We start from the raw sequence: 10,739 nt of genomic DNA on the forward strand, positions 1-10,739 counted from the left end.
TCCCATTCACATTCAGTTATGACTACTAACTGTGCATTTCTGTCCATCCTATTTTCTTCATTTTGTCCTCCTTTTTCCTCTTTTTCATCTTGTCTTTTCTCAAAAGTTTATTTTGTATCTGGGCACTACCTCCCTTAATGTGCCTTCTCTTTTTATCATTGTTCCTTCTTTCTCTTATCACTTTCTCCTTCTACTTCCCTGTTGGGTAAGATAGATTTCTTTACCCAACTGAGTGTCTATATATATTCTTCACTCTTTGAACCAATTCAGATGAGAGTCAGGTTCAAGTATCTCCACCACCCCATTTCCCTTTCTATGGTAAAATCTCCTCCTTGTGTGTCTCTTTTATGTGAGATATTTTCCTCCATTCTCCCTCTTTCTTCTTCCATCTTCTAGTGTCTCCTTCTTCTTTACCTATACACTTTTTCGAAATCATCTTAACATAATTGATTCACTCCCATGCCCTCTGTATATGTAGACTCCTTCTAACTTCCCCGATAGTAATAAAATATTTAGGAAGTACATAGAATGGAAACAATTTAACATTATTAAAGGTCTTATGATTTCTCTTTCATGTTTACCTTTTTATGCTTCTCTTGAATCTTGTATTTGAAAGCCAAAATTTCTATCCAGCTCTGGGCTTTTCATCAAGAATGCTTGAAATTACTCTATTTCATTAAATTTTAATTTCCCCCCTGAAGGATTATCCTCACTTTTGTTTGGCAAGTTATTTTTGGTTATGATTCTAACCCCTTTTTCTTCTGAAATGTAACATTCCAAGATCTCTGCTCCTTTAAGTTGGTAGTTGCTAAATCTTATGTGATTCTGACTATGACTCTAGGATATCCAAATGGTTTCTTTGTGGCTGCCTTTAGTATTTTCTATTTGCTCTTGGAGCTTTGCAATCTGACTATGATATTTCTGGGAGTTTTCATTTTGGAGATTCTCAGGAGTTAATTGGTGCATTCTTTCAATTTTTATTTTATTCTTTGCTTTTAGGATATTGAGATAGTTTGTCTTTGTGATTGCTTGAAACATGATGTTTAGGCTTTTCTTTTGAATATGATCTTTGGGCAATCCAATAATTCTCAAATTATCTAGACTTAAGTAATGGAGAAAATGTTAATAATGTAAATTAAATTAAAAAATATGTTTTGAGTACATTTTTTCCCCCTGGAGAGCTGGTTGTTGAACTTTTGCTAGCACACTCTTGAAAACACACACACATATACATATATAGATATATACATATATATGTATATACATGCTACTTCCCTCATAAAATCATAGGATCATTATTCCAGAGATCTAATGGATCTTGCATGCCATCCTTTCCACCCCTCATCTTACTGCTGAGGAAACTGAAGTATAGATCACTTAAGTGACTTGCCCAAGGTCACATTGATACTAAACATCTTAGGAAGCATTAGAACTCAGGTCATCCTGACTTCAAGTGTAGCATGTTATCCCCTGTGCCTCTTAACATATAAACTCATTTTTTTTTGGTATATCTCTAGTATTGGTTTTTTTAAAATATAAATTAATTAATTTATTTTTAATTTCCAACATTCACTTCCATAAGTTTTAAATTTTCTCTGCCTCCCTCGCCTCCCCCCTCTCCAAGACGGCATGCAATCCAATATAGACTCTACATATACATTCTTATTAAACATATTTTCACATCAATCATGTTATATAGAAGAATTAGAACGAATGGGAGGAAACATGAGAAAGAAAAAAACAAAACAAAACAGAAAAAGAGAGCAAATAATATGCTTCAGTCTGCATTCGGACTCCATATTTCTTTCTCTGGATGTGGATGGCATTTTCCATCATGAGTCTTTTGGAATTGTTTTAGGTCCTTGTTATCTCCAGCATTATGACTGAAACTTTGTAGATGTTTTGTTGATTGATTACATGTGTAGAGGGTTAGACTAAAGGATTGTTGAAATCAATGCAAATGAAGATAGTCTGTGATTCTATGTGGTGAAGGAAATACATGAACCTATTTCATGGAATCATAGGATGCCAGAACTGAAGAGGATCTTGAATCTAGTCTAGCCCTTTCATTTTATTTACTTTTTATTTTTTGTTGATTTATTTAGTTTTATCTCACCTTAATTTCTGAGCATATATTTCCCTCTTCTCTTACCCATTGAGCCATCTCTTGAACAAAGAAAAAAAGAAAGAGAAAAAAAGCTTAAGTAGTAACTAGGTGGCACAGTGGATAGAGCACTTGTCCTGAAGTCAGGAGGACCTGAGTTCAAATGTGGCCCACACCAGATGCTTGATACTAGCTGTGTGACCCTGGGCAAGTCACTTAACCCCAACTGCCTTACCCACTCCCCCAAAACTTAGCAAAACTCAATACTTTCTATAGTATGTATGATATCCCACCCCCATATTTCCTCACCTCTGCAAAAAAAGAGACGGTAGCATATTTTCTTCACTGTTCTCTTGTGCTAAACTTGGTTGTTATAATTACAGAGCATTCAGTTTTATTATTTCCTTCTTTCCATTTAAATAATTGTAGTTATTATGTGTATATTGTTCTGTAGGTTTAGCTTAATTCATATCTCCTTAGTTCCTATAAGTCTTTCCAAGCCTGTATGAATTTCTTGTTGTCATATTTTATTGGGAAGGCAGTGTGCTGTAATAGTTAAAAAACTAGCCTCAAAACCAGGAAGATCTGAGTTTGAGTCCCATCTCTGACTCATCCTGGCTATGTGACTCCAGGCAAGTCCCTTCATCTTTCCATGCTCTAGCCACCTCTCTCATTCTATAAGTTGCAGGACTTACTGAATTTGTTGAGTTCAACAAGGTACCCCCAGGGTAGTTGCCACTTCATTTTCTAGATGAAGAACATAAGACTTTGGAAGATTAATTGATCTGCTCAGCTCAGAAGTGGTAGAACCAGAAGGAGAAACAATATGCCTGCTAAAGAATCCTGTACTTTTCCCATCACGCCACATTATCACTGGTGCAGGTAGAAAGATGAGCTATTGATGTCATTCATTGAACATGTGAAAAGTCTGAAGTCTTACTGTGAATTTATCCATTCACTGGGTTGTTGTCTGAGATACAGGTGCCTAAACCCATGTTTCATAGTCACAAAGAGAGGCCTGACTTCCTGGTAAGGAGCAGCCTTAGGGCTCCCTTCATGTCATTGTTCCTTAGACTGTAGATAAAAGGGTTCAGCATGGGGGTGACCACTGTGTACATCACAGCTACTGCTGTGTCCTTTCGTGCTGTGTGGGTGGATGTGGGACTGAAGTACACTCCGATGATTGTCCCATAGAAGAGACAGACCACAGTGAGGTGAGAGCCACAGGTGGAGAAAGCTTTCCTCTTTCCCCCAGCAGATGGGATCCTCAACACAGCCACGAAAATGTGAGTGTAGGATATCAGGATGCCAATGAAAGGGACAACGGCAGTCAGTCCTCCCACTGTGTAGATCAGCAAGTCATTGATGAAGGTGTCTGAGCAGGCCAACTTTATAAGGGCACTGAGATCACAGAAAAAGTGGTGTATTTCATTGTGTCCGCAGAATGAAAGTCGACTCAGGGATGTAGTGTGTATAAGGGAATTAACACAGGTCCAAATCCAAGACACTGCTACTAGAAACACACAGACCTTTGGAGTTATGATCATGGCATAGTGCAGTGGGGCACAGATAGCCACATAGCGGTCATAGGCCATGGAAGCAAGGAGGACACTGTCGGTCCCTATAAGCCAACTGAAGAAGAAAGTTTGTGTCAGACACCTGCTGTAAGGAATCGCTTTGTTCTTAGACTTGTGATTTACTAACATTTTGGGGATGGTGGTGGATGTGAAACAGATGTCAACCAGGGACAAGTTGCTCAGGAAGAAGTACATGGGAGTATGAAGGCGAGAGTCAGTTCTAATGGCCAGAATGATGAGCAGGTTCCCCAGCACTGTGATCAGGTACATAAGCATAAAAAAGAAGAACAGAAGCCTCTCCTGCTCTGGCTCATTTGAAAGGCCTAGGAGGATGAACTCAGAGACTTCAGACTGATTTTTCTGTTCCATGGGTCTGTTGGGAAGCACATGCGGAAAAGAGACAAAACAGCAATTTGAAACATCCACTCAAAGTTGATCTGAATGGTTTTATAGGAATAAAACCACTGCAGACAGAATTAGAAGAGAAAGTGGGAAAAGAAAATGTCACTGCTAATAGTCTGAAATTCAAAATTTATAAGAAACAGAAAAGAGATGTATAGCATGAAGGGCATTCTCCAATAGATAAAGGGCCAAATGATGGAGACAAATATTTTTCTGAACAAGAGTTGCAAAGTACAAATGACCAAATAAAAACATGCTCCAAATCACTAATAGTAATTGAAATATAAATTTAAAGAACTATCAGGTTTTGCCTCCCTTCCTGATAATTGGGAAAGATAACCAAAAATACAAACGATCAGTGCTGGGTTGTGGTAAGACACATATGCTGATGCACAATTGTTAGAGCTGTGAAGTGATATAAAGTATGTATTTTCAATTTGGAATTGAGCAAGAAAAGTGCATATCCTTTATCCCAGAGATCCTAATACTATATATATGTTTATATTTATATACACACATACATATGTATACATGCATACATATATTTATACATATCTCAAGTCAAAAGCACCAATTAAAGTCCAATAGATACCAATACCTTTAGTAATAGTAATAGTACCTTTTGCAGTAGCAAATACCTGGAATGAAAGGTAATGTCTATTGAGGTTGAAACAGATACTTTATAATAATATCATGCAATATTATTATGCAATAAAATGAGAAATATACAGAATCTTGAAAAAAATCAAATGGTTTGTATGAATTAACATGGAGAGAAATAAGCAGAACCAAGTAAATAATATCTGCATTGACTACAATATAAATGAAAAGACTGCTAAAAATGAGGTTCTGCTGGAGTAATGGAAAAGAAAATAAGAGAAGAGATAATGAAGTAGAGTAGCCACTTACCTCATTCATCCCAGAGACATCAAATCTCTCAACATGCATTTGTTAAGTGTTCATAAAATTACAGGCACTCTGCTAAGTTTTAAAGAAAGAAAAGCAAAAACAAAACAAAATAAAATAAATAGGTACTCCTCCCTCATTGCAAGGTCCAAAATCAAGGAATCTCTGTGATGCCAGCCAGATGAGATCTCGTCCTACCTAGGAATCCCTTTGGGAACACGTACCACAAATTCAGTCAGTGATGCTATGTTGAATGATACGCAACCTTTACTTAGTAGACTGATTTAATTTAGAACCCTGGTAGAAATAAATTACAGCGAATACTTTCCTTCTACCCTCTGCCTCTTTATCTTAACAATGGTATGGTCCCTAAGAGTGTCCTTTGTCTCTCAAGCAGAACAATTAGAAGGAATGACAGGAGGGGATGGAATCTTCTTCATAGAGCCAATGCCAAACCTTTGTGCCTCCTCTATAAGAGGGTGTTGTGAACTTGCTCTTGCTTGCTGTGGAAAAGGTGGCACAGTGGATAAAACATTGACCCTGGCATTAGGAATACCTGAGTTCAAATCTGACCTCAGACATTTACTAGCTGTATGACCCCAGGCAAGTCACTTGGACCCTATTTGCCTCAGTTTCTTCAACTGTAAAATGAAGATAATAATAGCATCTACCGTATAGGTTGTTTAGAGAATCAAATGAGATAAAATTGGTAGAAAAGTGCTTAGAACAGTGCTTGGCACACAGTAGGTGATAGATAAATGCTTTTTAACTCTCTTTTAGTGGTGGTCATCAAACACGGGTTAAAGTTACTTGTTTCAATGGAGCAAGAATGGCTTTCTCACCACCTCTTCAGAGATATGAAGAGGATTAAAATGTGACACCTCTTCAGCCCTCCACCCAACCTTAACCAGAGAACCTGACTCCATTCTGGATGTTTCTAGGGAGGAGCTATTTGACAAGAAAGTCTCACTTACATGTAACATATGTACCCAGCTGTGTGCAATCTTTTATTAGCTGTCTACAGAGATCAAAACAGGGTAGAGGCCAATCAGCCCCTGGCTCAATAATAGCTTCTTAGCTCAAGAGATGGCAGAACGACTTTTAAATAAATTTGCTGTTGTTCAGTCATTTTGGTCATGTCTGACTCTTCATGACCCCATTTGGTGTTTTCTTGGCAAAGGTACTAGAGTGGTTTGCCACTTCCTTCTCCAGCTCATTTTACAGATGAGGAAACGGAGGCAAACAGTTATAAGTGACTTGCTCAGGGTCACACAGCTAGTAAGTGTCTGAGATCAGATTTGGATTCAGGAAGATGGGTCCTCCTGACTCCAGTCCTGGAGCTTTATGCACTATGGCGCCATCTAGCTGCCCCACTTTTAAATAAGGGCATCATCAATTTTACAAAGAATAGCCAGTTGAATGAGATAAAGGTAATATGCTTTCATCACATCTATGGTTTTGACCTTGAAGTTTACCCAGGGACTCTTTACCTGGTGTGCACCCTGGAGTTTTGTTCTCAGAGTCACCAAATAAAATATTCCAATATGTTCTATTCCCAAACGAATTTTTTTTTTACACTATTTTAAGTAGCTCAGTGAAGGTGATAAAAGTGCCAGATAACCATCAATGTATGGGTGAACCAATGTATTCTTGGATTAGAGGAGTCGCTTCAACTGGGCCTCATAATTTTCAAGTATAAGAACCCATGCACTGCAGACATTAATGAGACTTGCTTTTTAAAACAAATCTTACACCTTGCCATCAGATAGAAATGGCAATACAGTAAAACATCAAATAGCGTGCCAGCATCTGTCCCTTAAGGGATACAGAGTACACAGTGACAACATGGCTATGGAAGCTTTGGGAGGTTGGGACCCAGATAATGAGTCTATGTTGTCCAAACTAGCACCCAGTCCAAGGTCTGGAGGAGGAAATTAATGGGGTGGGACACAATTTGGTGGAGCAGGGACATATACAACTAGCACATCACAGGAATAAGACAGTACATGGACTGAATGTATATGAATGAAAATAAATTCCTTACTATTTATAATGATGGGGAATATCTATTTTGATTTCTTCTTTAGAGAAGGTAGTACCTGTTTACCTCATAGATATTGTATTGTTTCAATATGCTATTATTATTATAAAACTGATGTTGACTAATAACATTAATACAAATATATGTTTTTATACATTGTTCACTTTTTACTTTTATTTAAACAGGATGCGAATTTATGAGTAGAATGATTATAATAAAGACTGTAATATATTTTTAAATGTTACTTGAATAAAGTACTTACCAAACCACACACCAGAGAGAGTAGTAAATACGAGACTGGAGGAGTAAGAGTATCAGAGAGGACAAATAATTCATAGGGGAGAATAGTCAAGAAAGGATGCAGTAGTTAAACCTATGGCCTCAGGTGACGATGAAGTTACAGAAAGTCTGGTTAATAAGTTGAACTAGAGATCCTTATGTTAGGGTGCAAATTTGAAATCAGAAGTAGCATTGAGACTTGGTTAAGGGAGACTTATGGTTGAAATATAGTTTTGAAAAGAAATGCAAAGGAGTGGTATAGATAAAAATGTATCATCTTTAATGTTTTGGGCACAAAAAGAGTGTTCTTTGGTCTAGCACATGTTTCAATAATTACTACCATTTCATACCCACCCATCAGGCTTGTGATCAGTTTTCAAGCTATTCTTTTCTTCTGGACAAGTGACTTATACTATGCAATTATGTCTCTTTTTCTCTCTCCACTGGTCCTCAACTAAATCAAAACAAGTCCAGTGAAGACAAGCATTTATTAATGTGACACTACTCTGTGACAGGCTCTATTCTATGTGTTGGGCATTCAAGGGAAGGCTCTCAAAGATCTCAGTCCAGTGGGAGAGTCAATATTTAAATGATTATGTTCAAATAAGATAGATGCTGAGATTAAGGTGGATGAAAGAAAGCTTTTTGTTGAAGGTGTGAATTTTTCTGAGACTTGAAAGAAGTCAGGAAATCTAGGAGGTGGAGATTAAGGTGAAGAGAGTTCCAGACATGGGGAACAAGTCAAAACATCTAAAGTAGTGTCTTATGGAGGGAACAGCAAGGAGGTCACTGTAACTGGATTACAGAAGGGCAGTGAGAGGTAAGAATACTGGAAAGTTAGGAAGAAGTCACGTGATGAAGTGCTTTGAAAATCTCTAGGGTGGGGGAAAGGGAAGAAAAAAAGGAAAAAGTTACATGCTAACTATTATGTATTTAAAAGTAATAGTAAGTTGTACATAATAGATTTGCAGTTTCATGTACAATGCCCATTTTGTCTATTCTACTATGTTATGGAAATGCTTGTTTTATTTCTTAAGTTCAGAATAAAATAAATAAAAAAATGAAAGAGAGCATCTCACATTTGAGAGAAGGGGTGTCTTGTGTGCGGTACAACAAGGAGTGTAGTGTCACTATATCATGGAGTATATGGTGGGGGGGAGGAAAGATGTAGGTCCAGAAAAATGGAAAGGTGGGAGAGAGGAAGGGTTTTGGATGTCAGAGCATTTTATATTGGATCCTGGGAGGAGTAGGGAGCCACTGAAACTTAGTATGGTGTATAGTGGTGCACTGTACAGTAATAGGAAAATTAGGAAGAAGGAAGGGTTTGGAAAAAAAAGGTAAGTTCAGTTTTGAATGTTGAGTTTAAGATGTCTAAGAGTCATCCCATTTTTTTTGTCTTTATTAATTTGTTTACTTTTAGTTTACTAGATTTATTTCCAAAATTCCTTGAGTTTCAAATTTTCTCTCCCTCCTCCCCATCTCCCCCATGGTGGCATACAATCAAGTATAGTATTTGCAAATACTTTCACACTAGACATTTGTCAGGTTATAAAGAAGAATTGTATCTGATGGAATGAACAATGGGAAAGAGGAAACTAAACCAAACAGGAAAAATAAAAAGAGCAGGTAGTTTGCTTCAATCTGGATTCAAACTCAGTTCTTTCTCTGGATGTAGACATCTCTCTCCATCATGAGACTTTTGGGGTTGACTTATAAACCTGCATTGCTGAGAAGAGTCTCGTCTATCAAAGTTGGTCATCACACATATGTTGTGTCTGTAATTGTGTACAAAGAGTCATCCCATTTTGAGATGTACAATAGGCAGAAGAAGATGTGAGATTGAAGGTCAAGAGATAGGTTAAGATTCAATAAGTAATTGCTGATAATAAGCAATTTGCTGACAGTCATCAGCAAAGAGATGATGATTGAATATATGGAAGCTGAAGAGATTGCTATGAGAAATAGTATAGAGAAGGAAGAAAAGAGCACTTGGGACAGTCCCTGGTGAACATCCATAGTTAGTGGATGTGACCTAGATAAAGATAAAGCAAAAAATACTGAGAAGGAACATTCAGACAGGCATGAGGAGAACCAGGAGAGATCAGCGTCACAAAAACCTAAAGAGAGGAGAATATGAAGAAGAAGGTAACTGTCATAGGTAACAGAATGATCGAGAAGGATGATGATTGAGAAAAGGCCACTGGAATTGGTAATTGAGAGATAATTGATAACCTTGGACAGAGCAGTTTCAGCTGAATGATAAGGTCAGAAGCCAGATTTCAGAGAGTTAAGAAGAGAAGGAGAGAAGAGGAAGGGGAAATATCAATTGTGGATGAACTTCTCAAGGAGTTTAGCACAAAAAGGAGGAGAGACATAGGGCAATAGTTAGGATTGATGGATCAGGCGAGGATTTTTTTGAGGATGGGGGAAACAGTATGCAGTAGGGAAGCAGTCAGGAGACAGGAGAAGTTTGAAGATAAGTCAGAGAACGGAGCTTTCTACTGGAGAAGATGGGATGAAATGGGCTCCCTTGTGAATGTCAAGAGGTTCAATGAAATAGACTAGGTAAAGGAAGAGATCATAGCAGAAGGTATCTGAATGATGTGAGAAGAGGTGGGGGAGAGAAGAGTCTCATCACACGACCTCATTTGTTGCCATGAAATCTGAAGCTAGTTTCTCAGCTCAGAGGATTGGGGGAGGCAGACTTGTGGGAGATTTGAAAAGGAATGAAAAATGTATAGTGTTAAGTGGGACAGTGAATCTATTAGGGAGTTGTAAAAAGATTGCTTTGCCACAATGAGAAGTCAGTTGCTATTATGTAAAAATAAACTTGTAGTAGATTCACATAGCACAGTTTGATGATATTTCCCCCCCAATTTCATTTAGTAACCCTTGAGTAGGGTCAAAGGCAGAGAGTGATGGGAATAATCCAAGGGAGAGGTTTGGCAGGGCATGATCTTTCCTAGGATAAGGTGGCAAGGGATCTGCCAAGAGAAGAAGAAAGTATAGAGTTGAGATCTCCTGGTAACTTATAAGAATATAGTAAAGGGTTTTCTATGCAAGTGTGGGGAGTTAATATTATATGGTCTCCAGAAGCCCTTCTAACTCTGACATTCTGTTATGTTTATTCAATAAAATGTGGCACCCAGAAGAGATGTCAGGAAGACCTGAGTTCAAATCCAATCCCAGACACTAGTTGTGCCACCTTGGAAAAGTCACTTATCCTCTCTCTGCCTCAGTTTCTTAAACTGTAAAATGAGGATAATAATATTACCTACTTATCAGGGTTGTTGTGAGGATCAAACGAGACAATATTTGTTATCTACTTAGCACAATGTTTAGCACATAGTAGGTGCTTAACAAGTCCTTCCTTCCTTCCTTCTTTCCTTCCTTCCTTCCTTCCTTCCTTCCTTCCTTCCTTCCTTCCTTC

General features: G+C 37.9%; 1 protein-coding gene across 1 annotated transcript; it reads right to left on the reverse strand.

Annotated features, from left to right (window-relative positions):
* Nucleotides 1–3,108: 3,108 nt before the first annotated feature.
* LOC138172366 (olfactory receptor 1f45-like) lies at nt 3,109–5,028 on the reverse strand. Its single transcript, XM_069102126.1, has one exon. The coding sequence runs from the start codon at nt 4,048–4,050 to the stop codon at nt 3,109–3,111; it is 942 nt and encodes a 313-aa protein (XP_068958227.1). The 5' UTR covers nt 4,051–5,028.
* Nucleotides 5,029–10,739: the final 5,711 nt, after the last annotated feature.

Source organism: Petaurus breviceps, unplaced genomic scaffold (genome assembly GCF_028583685.1).
Source record: "Petaurus breviceps papuanus isolate PSGF00001 unplaced genomic scaffold, PetGlider_PUasm1.0 523, whole genome shotgun sequence".
Classification (NCBI taxonomy): Eukaryota; Metazoa; Chordata; class Mammalia; order Diprotodontia; family Petauridae; genus Petaurus; species Petaurus breviceps.

Excerpts from the sequence above, each read along its gene's own strand:
- LOC138172366 (XM_069102126.1), bottom strand. The coding sequence starts at position 4,050 with ATGGAACAGAAAAATCAGTCTGAAGTCTCTGAGTTCATCCTCCTAGGC.